Below are 22869 nucleotides of genomic sequence, written 5' to 3'. Positions count from 1 at the left end.
ATGTTCTTGCCTTTGCTGCACGTTATCCCCTCCCCCTCTCTCCCCCTTTCACACTATAGCTTATCTTATCTAAAAGAAAACATGCCATAAATTCAGCCAGTCAGTTCAATTAGTCTTTTCAAGCCTTTTAACTTCTCACTAACACTAAGTCTACAAAAAAAACCCAAAAACACTGAGTTTCATTCTTATTTATGAGGAGTTTAGCATTTGGTAAAACCTTTATTTTTACCTTTTATTTTAAATCTTTTATTTGATTTTGGGGAGGTGCAACCGACTTTAGAACAGCACCATTTTGATTCTCAGTTGGGTTGATAAAAGTGTTCCACTAACAATTGGTGAAAGCATACAAAAGTCAAGATGCATGGTCCTTTTTCAAAGCACAGTTTGTCTTTTCTATACCATTTTACAGGATATTCTGGTTGTCTGTCGGCAGTTTTGTTCTGAAAACTTTATACGCTGATTAAACAGATAAACAAAGTACACAAACAACCAGAACACAACATATGCAATAATAATAGCAGTAATAGCAGTAATAATTGCCTTCCAGTTAAAGAGGAGAAGCCTTCGAGACAGCAATGACTCAAATGCCAAAGCATTCGCTTGTAAATTTGAAGGCTTATAATTTAGTGGTGGTATGCAAAAGACGGCCGTGTGAAATTGAGGGATTATAGTCAGTTTATAAGAGAGTACATCAAAAATACATCCCCAGAAACTGTTGAGGGGAGAGCATGTCCAAAACATATGTCCGACTGAGGCTAGACAGTAAGCACATTTCGGACAGCCAGGATCAGTGGTGGAAAAGCTTGTCCCCTGGATCATGAAGACGGTAAAGCACCTTGAATTGAATCAACCCGTGACGTAAACTTAATGACAAGGTATATATATGGTATATTACCTGTTAGGCTGTCCCGCCACACCTCCTCAGAGAGCTCACCAACTTTTTTTTTTTTAACTGATCGTGGGGCTATGGAGGTGGCTGCGCAGACGTTGAATGCCATCGGTTGCAACTATCAAGCGCAGCTGATTAGGATGGAAGATTTGAAGTGGAAAAGGAAGGAAGATGAGTGGACGTCTGGGGTGGAGAGTCAGATGCAGAGTAAATGGAGAGAGTAAGTATTTGTTCATTCAAACTCCTTAAGACAAACCAATGAGAGGGGAGGGGTGGGGTTAAGGATGAGCCTATGAGAACAGTGGGAGGTGTTTGGAGATGTTGAGAAGCGGATAAAAAAGGGGTTTCTGTTCATTCTTTCATTTTACTTTGTACTCAGCATGGATCTGCAAATACTGGAATCGGTTCGAGTGGACGACGCGGTTTCTAGACCGTTGGATGAAGATGAGGAGCAGCCTGCCACCTGGTCCTCGTCGTTGCTCAGTCAGATGCCTGTATCAGTCTATCAAGACGTTACTGAGGTACCGGACGCTCCAAAGAAGAAGAAGAGGTGTCTGATGTATCTGTGCCGTACCCAGATGCCGCCGTCAGGAGCTCTGCATGAAGAATGGTCTCTACAACCACAGATGTCTGGATCCTGGGATTATGTGTTCAAGTACGAGATGGGCGAGCTGTGTTTGTACCAGTTGGGTGATGGGGAAAGTCTGAGTCCTTCAACCAACATGACGGTGTTGACCGTCGAGGATTGGGCGGTGATGAAGATGATGTTAAGGATGGCGATTTCTACGAATAACAAAGATGTGAGTGTGGAGAAGCGTGATGAAGAGGACACGTTTGATAAAGAGAACGTAGATGTTGATGCGACGGGGATGTCTGATGAAGAAAACGATGATGTTGATGCGATGATGTCTCAGACAGGGTATGGTTCAGAGGAAGAGCAGGAGAAGGAATAGGAGGAGGAGGAAAAGGGGGAGGAAGAGGATGTTGAAGATTTTTCAACGTGGGAGATTGGGAAGAGACTGCGTAGCGAGAGTGAGAGTGAGAGTGAGACTCCTTCTTGGGTAAAGCGTCTAACTGTCTAAGACAAAAATCATCTTAGGGTCATTGTGGCAATCCAAAACCACACTCTCAGGCAAATGGATGACTCATGCCAGTGTGCGTTCAGACAATCCGGAAGGGAAGAGATCGGCCGACATTTTTGTTTTGGAGAGATTTAATCCCGACTGTGGACTATTCCACACCGTTTTAGTCATACCAGCGACAGAATGGCTCGACAGGATGCTGGAGATAAAGGGGAGGATTTCAACCCTTTTTCAGAGCTGTCGCAGTTGGAAAGAAGCGGTGGTGGTGAGAAAATCTCTAAAGTTTTGAGCCTTTTATTTTCACTGAGAAAAAAAAAGGGGGGGGGATCTCATACTTCCGAACCACGCCTTCCACCTTCCTTCTGGTTTTATAAAGAACGTGGTCATTGCCGAGGCAGTGTTTGAGATGGACAGCACTGGACAGAAGCACTTCCTCCGTCCTCGCGCGCTCTTCCGTTCTTCTTCTTTTTCCGACTTTACTTACCTCGGCTCAATGGACTCTACAAGCATAAGTCTACTGACTTCTGACGAGGTTGGGTAGGACGAGCAGACTTCTGTCGAGGTTGGGGAGGACAAGCAGATGATGCCTGAGACGCCCCCATGTTCGGAGAAGGAGGAAGAGGAAGAAGAGGAGGAGGAGGAGAAAATTGAGGAGGACAAAAAAATGAGGACGATGTTGATGGATGGATGGCCGATTGGGTCGTTGATACCATCAAATCTGTCGTTTATCATTTGCTCAACCTGACTATTCGCAAGTACCGCATCGATCAGTGCTATGGGTGTAAGATCAATCATCCTAGCCAGAGAAAGCACGAATGCTTGGAGGTGTTGGAGGACGATTTTTTTCTGGAACACTATCACCATTTAAAGAAAAGACTCATCACCCCTCGCTTTATTCCTTTCATTCAGCGTTTGCTGATGAACCAACAAGTCCTTGTGACTGATTTCAGAGTCCAGGCCGTGGCAGAGACTCTCCTGCATGAGTTGAGATCGGTCAAGAAAATCTACGCCACTCTCTCTGATATGTACGAAAATCTGACCAAAGAGGATCCAGCGAAAATCAACCAACTGCAGATCATCTGTGACTGTTTTACCGGAGCTTGTTAAGCCGAAATGAACTTTTGGAAACTTTAGGATTTTGGAAAACAAAAATCTTTAAAAAAAAAAAAATAAGCAAAACGACATGTAACCGAATGTTTTTTAATCATGTAATCAGTTTGTAACTTGATTTCTAGAGTTTGTAACTTTTTTTTAAAAAGTTTTTTAATCATTTAACCAAATGTTTTTTAAATCATGTAACCAAATGTTTTTTAATCATGTAATCAGTTTGTAACTTGATTTCTAAAGTTTGTAATTTTTTTATTTTTTTAAATCATGTAACCAAATGTTTTTGAAATCATGTAACCAAATGTTTTCTAAATCATGTAATCTGTTTGTAACTTGCGGACGTATTCAAACGAGTAAAAATAAAATACGTAAGTAAAACATGTCTGTTTTATGTCTTTTTTAAAGGTTTAAAAGTTAGCTCGCACAGAGCATTAGAGCAGATGGTGTTTGAATGTTTTAGAAGACAGGATGGCTGAGGAAGAGGTAATGAAAAAATTGTATTACGACCCAGTTCACCCGGGTAGTTTTGGAGGGGTAGAATGACTTCGTAAGGGTGTAGAAGATGAAAGGGGTGAAAAAGTCAGTGTTGTGGATGTTAAAGATTTTTTATCAGAGCAGGATGCTTATACCCTGCATAAACCAGCCCGAGTACATTTCAAGAGAAACAGAGTCTTTGTCACAAAACCGTTAAAACAATTTCAAGCCGACCTGTGCGACATGCAAGCCTTGGCTGAACATAATGACGGGTTCAATTATTTATTGACCGTTATAGACGTATTTTCAAAAAAAAGCCTATGCGCGCGTCTTGAAGAAGAAGACGGCTTCTGAAGTGGTTAAAGCTTTCGAATCTGTGTTACTAGAGAGTCAAATACCTGAAAAGCTACAAGAGTCAACAAGAGTTTTGAGGCTCTGATGCGGAAATACGGTATCGTACATTTTAAGACGGCGAGCGACTTAAAGGCCTCGGTGGTGGAGAGATTTAATCGTACGTTAAAAACGAGAATGTGGAGATATTTTACAGCCCACAACACCAGATGTTACCTCGAGGTCTTATCCGACCTGCTGTGCAGCTACAACAACAGTTACCATAAAAGTATAAAAATGACCCCTATGGAGGTGACCTTTGAGAATGCCGTTCAAGCATTTCATAACCTGTACGTTACAATCTCCTCGCGTCAAAAAATAAAGATGAAATTTAAGAAAGGGGATCTGGTCAGAATATCCAAGTTGAGAGGAGTGTTTGATAAAAAATATGAACAGAGTTTTACGGATGAAGTGTTTACAGTGACACCTCCTGTATACAAACTGCAAGATTATGACGGGGAACCTATCGAGGGCTCCTTTTATGAACCTGAGTTGCAGAAAGTAAAAATGAGCAGCGACAGATTGTTTCACGTGTAGAAAATCTTAAAACGACACATTGTCAGAGGCGAAAAACAGGTTTTTGTAAAATGGAAAAATTGGCCAGAGAAGTTCAACAGCTGGGTTAAAGCCTCAGAGGTGGTTGGTATATAAAAAACCTTATACAAAGCTCACAGAATCATTCAGACAAAAATACTTTTATCATGGAGCATACCTTGCCAGAGAGGTTTTACGTGACCCTACCTTCCAACGCTAGCAAGGAAATATTTAAAAATATTACCAGTAGTTGTTTCACCGTGGATTTGGCTAAACCTATTGAACTGAGTGGAGAATGGATGGTGGGTCTGTGCAAGTTCATTTATCCCCAAACCTGGTATAATTTACCCAAGGACTTGGCCTACGTTGAACTGAACCAAACGATCGACGAACCTCAACCCTTGGTGAGTGTTAAATTCATTCGAGGAGGAGGGTATTACCAGCGTTCTAAAGATCTCCTGGATCAGTTGGTCCCGGCAGTCAAAAAGTACGACCCCTCCTTCGAAGTTTCTTTCAACAATTTGACCAAATGCCAGGATGTCAAAGGCGAAGGCCGATATAAAATCCGAGCCTATCCCCCTCTGGCTTATATGTTGGGAATAAAAGTCAACGAATGGTGGACTTTGTCAGGGCGCTCTAGTCCCTTCCCCTGCGACTTGAACACCGGCACTTATAGCCTCTTCCTCTACACCGACTGTGTCCAGTTTCAAACTGTCGGTGATAGCTACTCACCCCTGCTGGGTGTAGTGAACGTGAAAGGTGATTTCAGAGACGTGGTCAGTCTCAGGTATAATACGGTACATTACCTGCCTGTATCGAAAAATTACATCAAAACCATCCACATTGAAATTAAAACGGATCACAACAAGTACGTGGACGTTTACGGGAAAACGATCGTCAAGCTGCACTTCAAACCCATTCAGCATTCTCTGCTGGTTCAATAAAAGATGGCTACACTACGCCTCAACGAGAATCCTCATAGTTTTGTCAGATATTATGAAGGTCAAGCGGGAGGGTCTCTACCTAGTTTTTACGGAGTCCCGGTGATGTACGGGAGAGGTATAGGTTCTATCTTTTCAAAATTGTTCCGTTTCGTATCTCCTCTACTAAAGACGGGTTTTGCCGTGGCAAAACCTCATCTTAAAACGGCCGCCACAAACATAGCAGCCGACGTGGTCAAACGAGTGATGGGAAAACTGATGGAACAGAAAAATCAAGAGGGCTTGGGAGGTATTATGGTCTTATCTCGCAGGATGAAGAAACGCCCACTGGGCGATAGAGTTTTTTCCTCTAAAAAACGAGCAAAACATAAAAGAGGCAAATCAGTCAAGGGTGATGGTGTCGAGAGAAGGAAGTCTGCTCAGAGCTCCGATATCTTTTAAGAATTAGAAAAGGAAGAAAGAAAACATGGCTCTTTTACATCAGAAATCATCCGAGTGCACCCTGGCTGAACTAGATCTATTTTCTGCTCCTATGACACAATTATCCATAGTTATCTTCTGAATACGATTTTCAGCCAATGCAACGTTATTCTGGAAGATAGATTGATTTCACAGTCCAGCGCCACACATCCTTACAGAGCCATGATTGAGACTCTGCTCAACTATTCTGAAGATACGTTAAAGAGTCAATTCAGCGCAGGTCTATTTTACAAAGACACTGCGGGTCCTATAGATTCAATAGTCACGTCGAACGGGCCTAATAGAGGTCTTAGTCAGAGAGCCATATTCACGGATCAGTCGAAACAAGTGGACCTGCTGGGCCCCCTTCACGCCGACATATTTTTCTGCGATAAACTTTTGCTGAACTCGGCAGATTTGAGAATTAAACTGATATGCAGCAACGATGCCTTCTGTCTGATGGGAACATGCATCTCAGAGTTTGCCCTGAAGATAACGGCCGCCTCCCTTGTCAAAAAGGTCACAGTTTCCCCGGCCGTCAGGTTGGGTCATGAGACCGCCCTGATGAAAGGAAATGCCCTCTACCCCCACTCACGCATTACAGTGAAAACCTACTCCATCCCTGAGAATTCCAGGATCTGTAACCAAGAGAACCTCTTTCTTGGAGCGATCCCCAAATATGTTGTTCTCGGCATGGTTCACCACGACGCCTTCACAGGCAGGAGGGACCTGTCACCATTTAATTTCAAACATTATGATGTGGAGTACCTGGCGCTCTGTCAGGACGGCCGACAGATTCCTGCTAAAGCCTTTCAACCCCAGTTTGATAGAGGGAATTCAGTCAGAGACTTTTACCACGTTTATCGATCGCAGAGAATTTAATGAGGGGTACGCTCTGTTTGCTTTCAATCTCGAACCGACCGATGAAACAGATGCCCTGTCTCCCGTTTCCAACGGAAATTTGAGGCTGGAGATGAGATTCAGGGTCCCCCTGCCTCAGACCACCACACTCATTGTCTATGCTTGTTACAATTCCATTCTGGAGATCAATGCTAAAAGACAGGTGCTGTGGATTATTATTAAAATAAAATAAACTGAAATGGATAATCGTCAGCTGGAACATCTTTTGCATCAACTGCTGGGAGATGTATTCTGCAGGGTGTGGGCTTCTGACCAGCTACCCTTACTGATGCCTGAGTTTCGAGCTCCCGCCTACTTCATCGTCAACACTCACCCCTCACACCTGCCTGGAGAACACTGGTTAGCTCTGACTCTGGGACGGCTCTGCCACCTTTTTTGACTCTTACGGACACCCCCCCTGATTTTCCGCCACCCCTCCAGCATCTTGGAGTTTCTGGAAAATCGCTCTGAGAAAATAGTGTACCATGACCGTCAGCTTCAACACCCTCTGTCCATTGTTTGCGGGCAGCATTGTGTTTTTTATCTCTGCCATAGGGCCTGCGGATTATTTTATAAAGAAATATTGTCTCTGTATGACGACGATGTCTTAAGAAACGATCGTACGGTATCTCTTTTTGAGAATAATTATCAAAGCTGCCTGGCTCGACGTCGAAGAGGTCTGAATTTTCATCACAAGGCCTGCTCTTTACAAATGTTTAGAGATGCGTGTAAAACGCTTGTAAAACGCATGTAGAACGCATGTAGAACGCATGTAAAAAAAAAAATCAAAGAACAATAAACATTTTAACGAAAAAACATTTTTTTATTTATTTATTCTGCATAAATGTATACCTCTGTGTCTGTGTGTGTGTGTGTGTGTGTGTGTGTGTGTGTGTGTGAAAAAATAAAACAATAAAAAAAATTAAAAATCAATCCAACGTCATCCATCTGGGGGATAGGATTATTCTTCTCTTTGAACGTTGACGGGGTGTTTTTTCTCCAAATTCCTCTTCATCTTTACCTTCGATTGTTTTGAGACGCCTGTATTGCTCTCGTGCAAAACGGTTACTCAGAATAGATAAGGGGATGTTTACTTCAGCCAAGGTATTTAAGAAACTTATCCAACCTTTCAGAGGAGACTGAGGTTTTTTATAAGTCTGCGAGAGGTTTTTGAATAAATCCATGATATGAGAACCTTTTACTACGTTCCCCCATAAACAAATTCACCCCTCGAGGTCCAGTCCACATCGCCTTCCGATAATTTCTGCATCATGTACCATGCATTTTTCCGGGAGCGTGGGGGTAGATTTTTTAGGACCTTGCTCACCACATCTCCTGATGATTCCAATATGGGATCCGGTGTCTGGGCAGATGCAGACACAGTCCTGTCAGTCCCGTCAGTCCTGTCAGATGTTTGGACGGATGTGGACGTAGATTCAGGAGGGTGATCAAGCAGGTGTTCAGGCTGCAGACGCTGCAGACGCAGAGTAACCCTACGTTCATCATTCTGACCTTGTCTCATAAGAATGAGATATCTGTGCAGCAAAGCTTCATACCTCTTCAGTTTTTCATAGGAACTCATCCCCTTAAACCCACCCACCGCTACAATCACACCCTCGATTTAGTCCTTGCGTACGGCATTGATATTGCAGATTTATCAGTCTTTCCTGAGATTCCTGCTCTGTCTGACCATTATTTGATAACTTTTAATTTATTATTACTTGACTACAAGCCTCTCAGTAAGAGCTACTCTTCTAGATGTCTATCTGACTCAGCAGTGGCTAAATTTAAGAAACTAATTCCCTCTGCTTTGACATCATTACCATGTCTTACAACTCCTGAGCACACTACTACTAACTTAAGTCATTCCCAAATTGACTGTCTCATCGATAATGCTACTGGCTCACTGCGATCAGCTCTCGACACTGTTGCACCCTTCAAGAAGAAAATAATGAAACAAAAAAAATTAGCCCCATGGTTTAACCTCCAGATTCGTAAATTGAAACAAACATCGCGAAAATTTGAAAGACATTGGCGTTTCGACCAAACTGGAAGAGTCCCGTTTAGTCTGGCTGGACAGTCTTAAAGTCTATAAGAAGGCCCTCCGCCATGCCAGGGCAAACTATTATTCATCACTAATTGAGGAAAACAAAAACAATCCCAGGTTTCTTTTCAACACTGTAGCCAGGTTGACTCAGAGTCACAGCTCTATAGAGCCCTGTATTCCTTCGGCCCTAAGCAGTGACGACTTTATGAATTTCTTTAATAATAAAATCATAACTATTCGAGATAAAATCCATCACCTGTTACCCTCAACTGACCTGACCCCGGACTCAGATAGCCTGATTATGGCAGCAAGGCCCGAAATTTATCTAGACCATTTCTCCCCCATTGACCTTCATCAACTCTATACTTTGGTTTCTGCATCTAAGCCATCAACATGCCTGCTAGACCCCATCCCAACTAAGCTCCTTAAGGAAGTGTTACCTTTATTAGACAACTTTTTATTAGATATAATCAACGCGTCTTTATTGACAGGTTATGTACCCCAGTCTTTTAAAGTAGCTGTCATTAAACCTCTTCTAAAGAAGCCCACTCTCGATCCTGAGATTTTAGCTAACTATAGACCGATATCTAATCTCCCCTTTATTTCTAAAATCCTTGAGAGAGTGGTTGCTCATCAGCTCTGTGACTTTCTCCGAGACAACAGTTTATTCGAGGACTTTCAGTCAGGCTTTAGAGTTCATCATAGCACAGAGACGGCACTAGTAAAAATTAATAACGACTTATTCATCGCTTCTGACACAGGTCTGGTCTTTGTTTTAATCCTATTAGATCTCAGTGCTGCATTTGACACCATTGACCATCAAATCTTACTGCACAGACTTGAATCCTCAATTGGCCTTAAAGGAACGTCACTAGCCTGGTTTAGGTCATACTTATCAGATCGTTCCCAATTTGTTCACATCAATGATCAACCCTCCGCACATACAAAGGTCTGCTTTGGAGTGCCACAAGGTTCGGTGCTCGGACCAATCCTTTTCACTTTATATATGCTTCCTCTAGGCAACATAATTAGAAAACATTCCTTAAATTTCCATTGTTATGCTGATGATACGCAATTATATCTATCTATGAAACCAGATGAAACTGATCAGCTATCTAGACTTCAAACATGTCTTAAGGATGTAAAAGCCTGGATGAGCCGTAATTTCCTGATGTTGAATTCAGACAAAACTGAAGTTATTGTTCTTGGCCCAAAACACCTCAGAAGCTCCTTTTCCAACAATTTAATTTCTCTAGATGGCATTACCTTGGCCTCTGGCACAACTGCAAGGAACCTCGGAGTTTTATTTGACCAGGATTTATCCTTTGCCTCCCATATAAAACAAACTTCAAGGACGGCTTTCTTTCACTTGCGTAACATCGCAAAAATTAGACATATCCTATCCCAAACAGATGCTGAAAAATTAGTACATGCATTTGTCACTTCTAGGCTGGATTACTGTAATTCCCTATTATTTGGTTGCCCAAACAAATCTCTTAGGTCTCTCCAACTGGTGCAGAACGCTGCTGCTCGTGTTTTAACGGGAAGCAAGAAAAGGGATCATATTTCTCCTGTTTTAGCTTCTTTGCACTGGCTCCCTGTGAAATCCAGGATTGAATTTAAAATCCTCCTCCTTACTTACAAAGCTCTAAATGGTCAGGCTCCATCCTATCTGTCACAGCTCATAGTTCCTTACCAACCCTCAAGATCACTGCGCTCTGAAAACGCAGGGTTACTTGTGGTTCCCAAAATTTCCAAAAGTAGGTTAGGAACCAGAGCCTTCAGCTACCACGCTCCTCTCCTATGGAACCATCTTCCATTTTCGGTCAGGGAGGCAGACACCGTTTCAACTTTTAAGGGTAGACTTAAGACCTTCCTCTTTGATAAAGCTTATAATTAGGGCTGGCTCAGGTTGCCTGGACCAGCCCATAGTTAGGCTGACATAGGTTTAACCTGCTAGGGGACTTCCTCCGATATGCTGAGCTCCTTTCCTTCTCTCAATGCTGCCATCAGAAATCATGCATGTCTGAATCAAGCCTCCTAAAAGATTCCCTATGAGAGGTACGGCTGCTGACAGCAGAGGAAAAATAAATCAGCCTGTCTGTTTCTTCAAAACCCGATGTTTACGTTTCAAACTAGTTTTCTTATCGGCCAGCAGTCTGATGATTTTTTTTTGACGTTTCAGTTTTTTGTATTGAGAAGTAGAGAGGGGAATGTTCCCCTTTAAAAGATTTAAAGCTATCTCACACAGCGCCTGGAGAAAGTCTTGGGAGCAGTGGGCTATGATATCTTTACGTTTCTGAGGTGTGGCGTGGTACAAAGGTTTAAGTGAGACGGCGTTCCTTTTTATATGCTGTGACATGATGACCTACTTGGCTTTAGGCAGGTAGACGGTGGGCCACTGGTCAGGAAGTAAACTACTCCTCAGTCTGTATCTTTCTGGACAGGAAGGTGTGAGATCCAGGATTAAATACCCGTAGGCTTCTTTGGTGGCATCTTCAAAACTTGACAAGAAAAAGCTTTTTATGAAGGAAAAATTTGACGAGCTAGAATATTCATCTGTAATTTGTCTCTGGGGTTTTTAAACAACATCATATAATTGCTGTTTAAACTGATAGTACGGCTGTATTTACCCTGATGAAATACATTCTGAGTCAACATCATGACCGACATATTTTTATGATGTCGATATTGTGTGAAAATTTTAACCGCCTCAGGATGATCAGAGGCTTGAAAAATAACATCGTCCAGGATGACCAGAGTATCTTCAAATTCCTCAAAAGAATCAGGCAGCCCTTCGATGAATTTAATCTTTTTATTCATTTTCTGCAGTTCATCGTACATAGGCCGGAATGAAGTAAAAATCCACACAATTTTCTGAGGTACAGTATTCATCACACGTTCACAGTTTTCCAGTACAGTTTTTACAAAATAACTTTTCCCACAGCCGCTGGGCCCACTATAAGACATGAAAGTCAGTCTAGGGTCAAATTCAACCTCCTCCATCGTGGCATGGTGTGACATTTTTTCTTTTCTTTTTTTTCTGTAAAAAAAAAAATCTAATAACCAAAAGGCAGAGTCGTCCCATCGGGGAAGAGACGTCTTTTATCATAGACCACTCAAAACTTTTTCTGAAATGCCGTGTTTTTCAACAGAAACCCTTTTTTATCCCTTCTAATGCTGTGCTGAGGGGTCTCACGCACTGCCTACTTCATACCATCCAGGTACCCTTCCACCAACCCCCTCACACTGTCAAAGTTGATCTGTTCACAGCACTCCAGAGTTTGGGTTATACTTTTAATTTTCATTACGACTTTTTTCTCTGTTTTGGTTTGGTAGGCATAACTTTTGGTACCTGCTGCTGCAAATTCCTGAATTGTGTCACCCCCCAACTCGTCCGTCAAATCCCCCAAATAATTACCCAACTCCATAGGGGTCTCTCCATCTTTCAATGCATAGATCAGACTGTCTGTGTCAGTATATAATACGTTTTGTTGCAACCTTTCTAAATAATCGTACAACTTTAAATGTCTGTAGGCAGTGGTAAATGCAGCTATAAAGATGTTGTTTGACCTACCGGAGGGTACGATGCTGCGTTCAATATAACTCCACTGAATCAGAGCTACATCAACCTCTTTTTTCATCAGTAAGAAATACACGTGTCTGAGATCGTACTGACCCGAAAATACATAGTTGAAAAACTGATCGGGGGTTCTGATGAGACTGGTTTGTACCAGATTGGTTCTCTGCACAAACTAACCCCAGAAGCTGTTAAGACACAGCTTAGACATCTGCCTCTTGGCAGGGTTTACCTGAATTTTTTCAGGATCCGGATGCCTTGACGCTTCTCGTACTCTGTGATGTATTGTTTTTTCTTTGCCTCATTATTCTGTACATCGGGAGGGTAACCTGAAGCTTCCTGCTTACCTTTTAGAAAGGAGTGTATGTAGTCAACAAAGATGCTGCTGCTACTTTGCTCAAAATGCCACACCTATGTGATTTTACCCACCCTGTACCCCAGCTCTAAGGCTTTGTTTAACTCGACAGTCACCCAGACCCCCGTCAGGGCTCTGGCCTCTTCATCGTGAGTGCAAGAGCCGCTCTGATAATTGATTTCAGCGCAAGTTTGGCAGAGAGTAAATACTAATTTACCTCGAGATGTTTTATAAGGTAAAACGGGAAAAAAGAGCCCCAGAGATGGATACACAGTGACGCGTATCATACCAAAATACTTGTGGGGGTCATCAAAATCCTCGTGGACTATGACGGGGTGATGTAAAGGATAAGAGCAGGTGGCATTGACATACGGATAGAGGGAGGTTACATCTATATAATGCACATTTTCGTCCGGTTGTGTACTGTACCTTAACCTTATGGCTGAAGTTTGACCTCCATAAAGAGCCAAGCGAGGGGAGAGGGGTTCGGGAGAAACGTAGCTCTTCATGAACGTTTTTACCGCCTCATTTGATTTTTTAATTTCCGTCCACACATGCTCCCTCATCACTATTGTACGTACACCGTAAACGTTCCTCAACTCCTGCAATCTCGCCTCACTAGAGGCGTGCAGATCGGGCCTGTAGCACGTCGGGCAGCCGTGAAAAAAGCACCCCTGGAACTCCCAGACCCATTGCTCATTATCTCTCAACGCATAACCGTCTACAAAGTACAGACCAATCTGATGTTCCCCCCGGTTTAAAGCATGATCGATGGAGATTTTTTGAGAATGCGCTACCCACTCCAACCACTGGATGGATGCGTTTGAGTATGTTTTGGATCGACGTCTGTAGTTGTCTGGCGAAGGTACGGCCAGAGTTTTTTCAGGCAGGAAATTGGTGAGAAACACCTTCATACACGCCGAGGCTATAGTAACGCAGCTAAAAGGATCCACACGCGTTTCACTGATAAATTGGTCTCTGAATTTCACGCAACCCTCCCTCAGAATATCAACGTCATTTTGACAGTAGTACAGAGACTCCTTTTCAAAGTTAAAAACACCTTGAGAGACCTCTCTGTACCAAAACTCTTCCTGCTCAGCAGAGGACATGCCTTTTACGTCGTAATTGGAGGGAGGCGGGTAAGGACCTGTGTAGTTTAACCTCTCCTGCGAGCTGAATTTGTGAGGAAAATGACCCTTGGATTTATCCTCAAAACCTAACGCCTTGGGCATAGCTCTGAGACGCATGGTGAGGAGAGACAGAGAGTCGATGAACCTTAACTGGAAATCAGATTCTGTGAAGCTGATAATTTTACTACCTTGCATGATTGAGGGAGTCATACCCTCTCCCGCCAGGTAACTAAGAATCAAGTAACTGTCAAATCCTAAAGGATTTGACAGTTACTTGTGTGCTATAAACGTAGCCTCTCTGTATTTGACCCGCCTGAAATGTTTGACAAACTTTTCAATGCAGTCTAGACCATAGGCGTTCCACTCTTCACCGTCAAGCGATTTTGTACATACCAGATACGGTACATGTACACCTTGCGGGGAGACGTATGTTTCAAAATCGTAGAAGAATATAGCGTCTGTGTATTCTTCTTCAGCCTTCAGAGGTCGCATGTAACACAGGTGCCTGCCTGAGGGAATTTCACAGTCCTTGAGCTTCCCCCAGCAGGTTCTCCATCTATCAGCTTTGCACTTGTGCTGCTCCTCGCGGCGTGAGATGAGATGTTTACAGCCGAGGCATTTGTACATCTGCCGGCACATACTGAGATTAGAATTAGAGAAAGGTCTAGGCTGTTTGTGTTTCAAGTAAAAGGCTTGTGTACGACAAGTCCTGTTACAGTCTGTGCAGAATACAGCGTCAGAATAATGAGTAGCGCAGTCGGGGTTGAGGCAGAGATTGCAATGATCTAGGCAGAAGTGTTTCTCGTGGGACTTGTAGCCCCCGTGACAGTAACTGCAGACGTACGGGACTCCTAAAAGAGCTTTTAGATTTTTTATACCGTAGTAGTGGTTTTGAAACAAGAAAAGATACAAGGGATGAGGTGAAAATCTATTTCGACCGGTAAAAGAGTTCGATCCTCAGATCGTCGGCAATACACCACAATTTTACGATTCAGTGTCTGTTCAAATCTGCCTATGTCGCTAAGGGTTACTTCCGTCTGATCGTTCCGGCCTGCCAAATGTTGCAACTCTCTGCCACGTTCGTGGGCTTGACTATCTGTAAAATTGGGATTTGTGAGATGAGCCAAGTTGATGGCGAAGCAGAGACGGTCGTTTTCATTCTTTACCCCATACAGGTGAGATCGTTTCAGGTTTATGATTTCGCTATCTAACAGTTTATGCTGCTTTTGTCTAGCACCGCCTCGTGGGTTTCGCATCACTTGAACGACTATTTCTCGTTAGATTGTATCAACCTCGCTAACAAGCCTTCAAAAGCCGACACTATGTTGTCTTTTGCTGAAACAGGCCTGTTTCCAGAATTTCAGGGCTCTCTAAGCGCGGAAAGCGGATTTTGAGTGCGTTTTTGATCAAAGCTGCCTCTTTTGCCCACAGTGCCTGAGAAACGCATCTCTATGCAAGAAACTTGAAAATGGATTAATATGGTAGAAAAGGTGTTTTTTGGTCAATAACTGTCATACAGTGAGGACTGTGAGCAGATTTTGACTTTACATGTCTTTTGCTGAAACAGGCCTGTTTCCAGCATTGCAGGGCTCTCTAAGTGCAGAGAGCGGCTTTTGAGTGCGTTTTTGATCAAAGCTCCCTCTTTTGCCCACAGTGACTGAGAAACACATCTCTATGCAAGAAACGTGAAAATTGATTAATATGATAGAAAAGGTGTTTTTTGGTCAATAACTGTCATACAGTGAGGATTATGAGCAGATTTTGACTTTACATGTCTTTTGCTGAAACAGGCCTGTTTCCAGCATTGCAGGGCTCTCTAAGTGCAGAGAGCGGCTTTTGAGTGCGTTTTTGATCAAAGCTGCCTCTTTTGCCCACAGTAACTGAGAAACACATCTCTATGATAGAAAAGGTGTTTTTTGGTCAATAACTGTCATACAGTGAGGATTATGAGCAGATTTTGACTTTACATGTCTTTTGCTGAAAAAGGCCTATTTCGATTCTCTTTTACTTTTTTAATTTGACAATAAAAAATAATGCATTTGGAATGGTTTTTAGCAGCGCCAATTTACAATTGTTTCACTCCATTATGAAATTAGCAACAGAGAATTTTACATTTTCCCCACCCTGTAAATAACTTCTTAATAAATTCAAGTCTGTCCCTGTCGAATAATACATCCATGATACAAAAATATATCCTACTCCAGCCCTTAAGGGGCTTAAGGGCTGGAGTAGGATATATTTTTGTAAAAACTTTATTGATATTGAAGTTTTAAACAACGGCGGTTTTAACAATAAAATGTCTTGTTTTTTTCTTATTTTTTCCTCTCTCACTGTTTTTAGAAAGAATTTTAGAAAGAATTGCAGAGCCTGAACCAGCAGTGCGTGGACATCAGCCTGATAGAAGAGCCGGAGGTGATTTTTTTAATGAGTCATCTTTTAAATATTTATAGCTATATATGTATATATATATATATATATATATATATATATATATATATATATATATATATATTCTTATTTGTATTTTTTCTGTTTTACAACAGAAGCAGTACGAAGACGTCGACGGAGATTGTCATTGATCAACCAACATCAAAGGAGACTGGCTAGAGCAACCGCAAGCAGTTATTCCTTCAAGGAATCGTTGATATGTATAATGCAACCATCCAGGCATTGGTGACAATAGCTCAAGACACGTAAGGTGTGACATTTCTCTTTTCTTTTTTTTTTCCTGTGGGAAAAAAAATCATGTCTGACCAACACAGTATTCCTGAAGCGTTACTTGAAGCTATTATGAATTAAATCACGACTCTGACCAACGCAGTATTCCTGAGGCGTTACTTGAAGCTATTAAGTATCTGTTTCTATTATTGCTGTGCCCCCCTCTCTCTCTCTTTAATGTCTGCTGGACATCTAATAAGACGAAGAACGCTTCTGTAACTTGGAACACTCATGCCGTTTATTAACGTGCTGCGGCCATGATACAACACCAACAAAAACACACCTCTAGTTCCCCGAACTCCCGTGCCTGTGAATCCTCGCGGCATCTACAATGATGCATTCAAGGTCGCCTATCACTGTAGGAATTTCCATACATTACATCTCCCCCACAAGGATATATTCTCTCCCTTATGTTTGCCAAATTCAATAACATCTTTAGTCTGAGAGGCTCTTTACAACTTAACAATCTTTTCTATCTCTCATGAAATTTGCAATCTACATAAGAACATGACTACAAATTATGAACAATAAGGTTTATCCATTTGACTTATCTTACTTAATTTACAACACACTTCTCTGTCAATTTCTTTCATTTGTTTTACTGTTATCACAGTTTTTTTTTTTTTTTTTTTTTAAAATATTTCCTCACCAATCCAGCCGTGGGGCTGGCTTACTCACTCTACCAGAGCAAGTCACAGTCACTGTCCCTGGGGAGCGTGGGGCTGCTGCTCCCACCAAGGTGTCAGTGCTTGCGTGTTCCATGTCTATTTCAGTCCCAGAATCCTCAGTCATCTCAACAGTAGCCTGCTCTGTGGATGGAGGGGCGTGCACTGGTACTGAAGGAACACTCAACAAATGGCGTCGATTTCTCCTGTACTGTCCTCCTTGAGCTGTGTCCACCACATAAGATCTAGGAGTGGAACTGACTCCACGAACAGTACCTGGTGTTGACCATTGTTTCTCATTGTCCAGTTTCAAGAGAACTCTGTCTCCTGGGTTCAGCAGGGGGAGACTCCGTACCCCGTTCCTTCGGTCGTAGTGGTACGCTTGTCTCTGCTTGGCTGCAGCATCTGCTTGCCTGATTTCCTCCTTATCAGGCCAGTTCGGGTCCAGATTTCCAGACAGTGTAGGTAAAGTTGTCCGGATTTGGCGACCCATCAGCAACTCGGCAGGACTGGCTCCAGTGGATGATGACGGCGTGGCTCTGTAGACCATCAGAGCCAGGAGGGGGTCTTCCTGCCTAAGAATCCCTTTCGCTATCTGTACAGCCCTCTCGGCTTGTCCATTACTCTGAGCGTAATGTGGACTGGATGTTATGTGAATAAAGTCATATTTCTCGCTGAACTGCCTAAATTCCTCTGAGACTAGCTGTGGTCCGTTGTCACTTACTAGAACCTCTGGAATACCATACCTTGCAAATGTGGCTTTTAGCTTTTCTATAACCTGACTGCTGGTGGTCACAGGTAGGTGCAGGAGCTCTAAATACCTGGAATAGTAGTCTGACACTACCAGATAAGACTGTTTCTTGTGCTCGCACAAATCTACACCTACTCTTTGCCAAGGTCTGGAAGGTAGCTCGGTTGGCTTTAATGGCTCTTTTCTCTGTGTGTTTCTGTTCTCCCTGCAAAACTTGCACTGAGTTACTTTAGTTATTATGTCCTGTGAGATTCTTGGCCACCATACTGACTGATTGGCTCTCTCTCTGCATTTAACTAGCCCTTGATGACCATCATGAATCCTCTCCACTATCTCTGTTCTCATGCAGGTGGGGATTACAATACGTTTTCCTCTGATTACTAACCCATCTATCACTGATAACTCCCCTCTCACCTTATAGAAATCCCTGACTGATGCTGGTACTGTCTTTTCATAATCTGGCCACCCTAACTGGATGAACTGGCTCACTGCTTGCAGCTGCGGGTCGGTGGCTGTGTGGTCTCTGATCTCTTGCATCCTGTGTGGTGATGCTGGAACATGGCTCAGGACTGAGTCTATGTGTGCATCCACATCGTCGCTGGACTTCTCATCACCCGGACTCTGCACAGGGCCCCGGGATAGAGCGTCAGCTACTGCCAATGTCTTTCCAGGTGCATACACAGCCTCTGCGTTAAAGCGCATCAGTCTCATCAACAGTCTCTGGCACCTTATGGGGACGTTATCAAGGTCTTTGCTGTTCATTAAGGGTACTAGGGCTTGTGGTCTGTAATCAGTTTTAGGCTGTCAATTCCGAACAGATATTTGTCAAAGTGCTCACATGCCCAAACACTAGCCAAACATTCCTTTTCTATTTGGGCATACCTGGTCTCAGCATCCCTGAGCCTCCTGGAGCAGTAGGCTACAGGTTTCCAGTCCTCATCATGCTGCTGTAACAAGACTCCTCCGAGCCCATAGCTGCTGGCGTCAGCCGACACCACTGTGGGCTTTTTAGCATCGTAGAAAGCGAGTACAGGTGCCGATGCTCAGGCTGTCTTCAATCTCTGGAAGGCAGTCTGCTGCGCTGGTCCCCACAGCCATTCCACCCTCGAGTTCAGCAGTGCATAGAGTGGTTGTCCTTCTGTAGAGAGCTCTGGGATGAATTTGCCCATGAAGTTGACCATTCCCAAAAACCGCTTGAGCTCTGACACATTTTGGGGTTGTGGGAATTTTTGGATGCCAATCACTTTCTCCGGGTCAGGTCTCACACCGTTTTCATCAAAGATGTGCCCCAGGAAACGAATCTGCCGCTGTCTGAACTTGCATTTTTCTTTGTTCAGTTTGAGGCCGGCCGCCTTTATCACTTCAAGTACCTGCTCCAAGCGTCTATTGTGGATCTCCTCAGTTTCTCCGTGTACTAGAATGTCGTCCATGTAGACCTCTGTTCCTTCCAGCCCTTGTAGAGTCTCTGCCATTTTCCGCTGGAATATTTCTGGAGCGCTTGTTATTCCAAAGGGTAGTTCATGGAAAGCATACCTCCCAAAGGGAGTGATGAAGGTGGTCAGTTTGCGGCTTTCTTCATGCAGGGGAATTTGGTAAAATCCACTGGCGTCGTCCAGTGATGTGAACACTTTCGACCCTGAGAGCCGTGGCATGATTTCCTCTATGGTAGGTAGCACATACTTTTCTCTTTTCACTGCACGATTTAGCTTCCTTAGGTCTGCACAGCACCGGACCTCTTTCCTGTTAGGCTTTAGAACTGGGACCATGGCAGCACACCACTCTGTGGGCTGTGTCACCTTTTCGATGATGCCCTCATTTTCCAACCGGAGCAACTCCTTCTTTACTAGAGGCATAAGTGGTAGTGGCACACGTCTGGCAGTATGCACGGCGTATGGCTGTGCATCCTCTTTGAGCATGATTTTAACAGGTTCAGTCTTTAGCAGGCCGCTGGTTCCGAACACAGTGCTGACATGCTCCACTCTCTTAACTAAACCCATATTTACTGCTTCTGGGCGGCTGAGCAAACTGCTGCTGTTTCCTTTAATCACATACACAGGAAAAGTGTATTCTTTACCTTTGTAGACTGTATTAGCTCTGAACCAACCTATACATTTGAGCTCACCCCCTGGTCCAACAAAGGGTATCTCTGCAGGGCCCAGTCTATAGGTTTTGGGAAGAGTCTTAAATGTCTTTTCACTTATGACGGTCACATCTGCCCCCGTATCTATTTTAAAGGCTAGGGGTGCATTTCCAATGTTAAGAGTAACAGTCCATTTGTCATGGCTAGCTGCTTCACTAACCTCGCCCAGAAACTGAAACTGTCCCATGCTTTCTGTGACTTCGTTCAGTGTTTTGGTACGACACACACGTGCCCAGTGTCCTCTCTTGTTGCACTTTTTACAGGTGCTCTTAAAAGCCGGGCATTTCTTTTTATTGTAGTGCTGGGTGCCGCACCTACCACAGTTCTGTACGTCCTTAGGACCGCTTGTAGCTCCGCGTGCCGTGGTTCCTCTCCTGTGTTGTTCCTGTCCTTGTCTGCCGAAGTTAACATTAGCCACCTGTAGCTCCGGTGGGTTGGTCTGGAGGCTAATCTGTTTAGCAACCTCCTCTTGCTGGCGCACTTGCTGGATAACTTGTGCTAGCGTCAAGTCTGCAGTGAGCTGAAACTTCTGAGACAACTCCTTGTCTCTAATGCCCACGACCAGTCTATCTCGGATGTGTTCATCTCTTTGGTCGCCAAACTCACAGTTTTCTGCTAGCTCATACAGTACTCTTATGTATGCTTCTGCTTTCTCACCGGGTAGCTGGCTCCGTTGATAAAAGCATGCCCGTTCGTGTATTAAATTCCGTCTAGGAATGAAGTAGTCGTCGAATTTCTTCAAAACGGCGTTGTAGTCTTTCTTGTCATCCTCTTCTTCAAACTGGAATGAGCTGAATATTTTCTCTGCTTCACTGCCCATCGCGTAAATGAGCGAGCAGACCTGGACTTCCCCGTCCTCTCTGTTTAGCTTAGCCGCTGTCCTGAAGCGCGAAAACCGTTGCTTCCACTCCGGCCATTCCCCGGGGCTTGCAAACTTAAACTCCTCTGGAGGATTAAACTTCGTCATGTCGATCGGTTCTGGTCACTTTCCGTCACTTCTGACACCATGTAATGTCTGCTGGACATCTAATAAGACGAAGAACGCTTCTGTAACTTGGAACACTCATGCCGTTTATTAACGTGCTGCGGCCATGATACAACACCAACAAAAACACACCTCTAGTTCCCCGAACTCCCGTGCCTGTGAATCCTCGCGGCATCTACAATGATGCATTCAAGGTCGCCTATCACTGTAGGAATTTCAATACATTACACTCTCTTTCCTTTTTTGCCATGATTTTATTTCATTTGCTATTTACGACATCTATTGCTCGTCTGTCCGTCCTGGAAGAGGGATCCCTCACTATCCTCTACCGCTCTTCCTGAGGTTTCTTCCTCTTTTTTTTCCCTGTTACAGGGGTTCTTTTTGGGGAGTTTTTCCTTGGGTGATGTGAGGGTCTAAGGGCAGAGGGATGTCGTACACTGTAAAGCCCTCTGAGGCAAACCATGTTTTGTGATAATGGGCTATATAAATAAAACTGACTTGACTTGACTTGACTTGACTTAATGAATTAAATCGCGACTCTGACCAACGCAGTATTCCTGAAGAGTTACTTGAAGCTATTAATGAATTAAATTGCGACTCTGACCAACGCAGTATTCCTGAAGCGTTACTTGAAGCAATTAATGAATTAAATCGCGACTCTGAACAGCGAGGTATAATTCCATTTGCACTGTGTGAAGCTGTACAACATGTTGAACAACCAAATGAACATAACTCTAACCCTGACCCAGTCCGACTTATAGAAGATGCTCTCCATCACGTTTGTCACAACTTTCAAAGTGTTGAGATTGAGTCTTTTCAACAGCAACAGCAACAACAACAGCTACAGCAGCAGCAGCAGCAGCAGCAGCTACAGTCTGATCCTTTGTTAGAGTCAGATTCTCAAAATCAGAATGGGGGGTCTCTGGTAGGGACAGAGTTTCAAAATCCTTCACAAAATCAGAATGAAACTGTAACGCGACGCCAGTGTTTTAACAATCTGGAAATAAGAAGCGTCTTTAACATTCCTCCCCTCTGAGACGTACTCAATTTTATTTAGACGTTGTGCAAAACCTTACAGATCTAACAGAGAGAGTCAGACCCGAGGTTAGACGTAACGACATCATACAGCTAGAGATAATCGGTGAAAATGTGCAAGATCACATTATCATTAAATACGATGATCAAGACAATAATAACTTTGACATGAAGTGTACCCCTATATCTCTCTCATATGACATCCCTCTGTCTTTAGACCTTTACGTCAAAAACTCCCCAAAAAACTTTGTAATGGGGACAGTCCTGACAGACTGGCATCATATGACAAGTTCAGAGTGAGAATGTGTTGTGAAAAGTTTTCTTAGGTATAAATATGAGAATAATTTGGAAAAGATAGAGAAATCTGGGTAAGAATGGTAACCTTGACTATGTTATTGCGGCTGACCAGTGAGACTGGTAATGCTAACCATTTTCTGAAATATTGTGTAGTTCGCTCCACTAATGGAAGATGCTTAGTAGTTATGCATGTTGTGCATGTGTTAGTATGTCCTGAGGCTATCTAAAGGAAATCAGTTGTCTTCAGATGCCTGCAACAAAGATTTACATATACAGTAACAGTCAATCTCTGATCTCACACACACTGCAGGAAAATGCACAGCATATTGAAAAAGAGCTCAGGACCCCAGTTCTAACAGTCAGCCTGTTGAGAAACCATTTCAACTGTTA

The 22869-nt window shown here is 43.3% G+C and overlaps 1 protein-coding gene and 1 pseudogene across 1 annotated transcript; both read left to right on the top strand.

Annotated features, from left to right (window-relative positions):
- The first annotated feature begins 2377 nt into the window (after positions 1–2377).
- On the top strand, positions 2378–3078 carry LOC148189049 (uncharacterized; annotated as a pseudogene).
- A 2981-nt stretch (positions 3079–6059) lies between these two features.
- LOC148189048 (uncharacterized protein F54H12.2-like) lies at positions 6060–6758 on the top strand. Its single transcript, XM_088080674.1, has one exon. It carries the CDS (start codon positions 6060–6062, stop codon positions 6756–6758), a length of 699 nt encoding a protein of 232 aa, XP_087936800.1.
- The last annotated feature ends 16111 nt before the right edge of the window (positions 6759–22869 follow it).

Source organism: Plectropomus leopardus, chromosome 8 (assembly GCF_026936395.1).
Source record: "Plectropomus leopardus strain MGB_pleo_1.0 chromosome 8, ASM2693639v1, whole genome shotgun sequence".
NCBI classification, from domain to species: domain Eukaryota; kingdom Metazoa; phylum Chordata; class Actinopteri; order Perciformes; family Serranidae; genus Plectropomus; species Plectropomus leopardus.
Note: the sequence above shows the minus strand (reverse complement) of the source record. Positions and strands in the feature narration are given on the sequence as shown.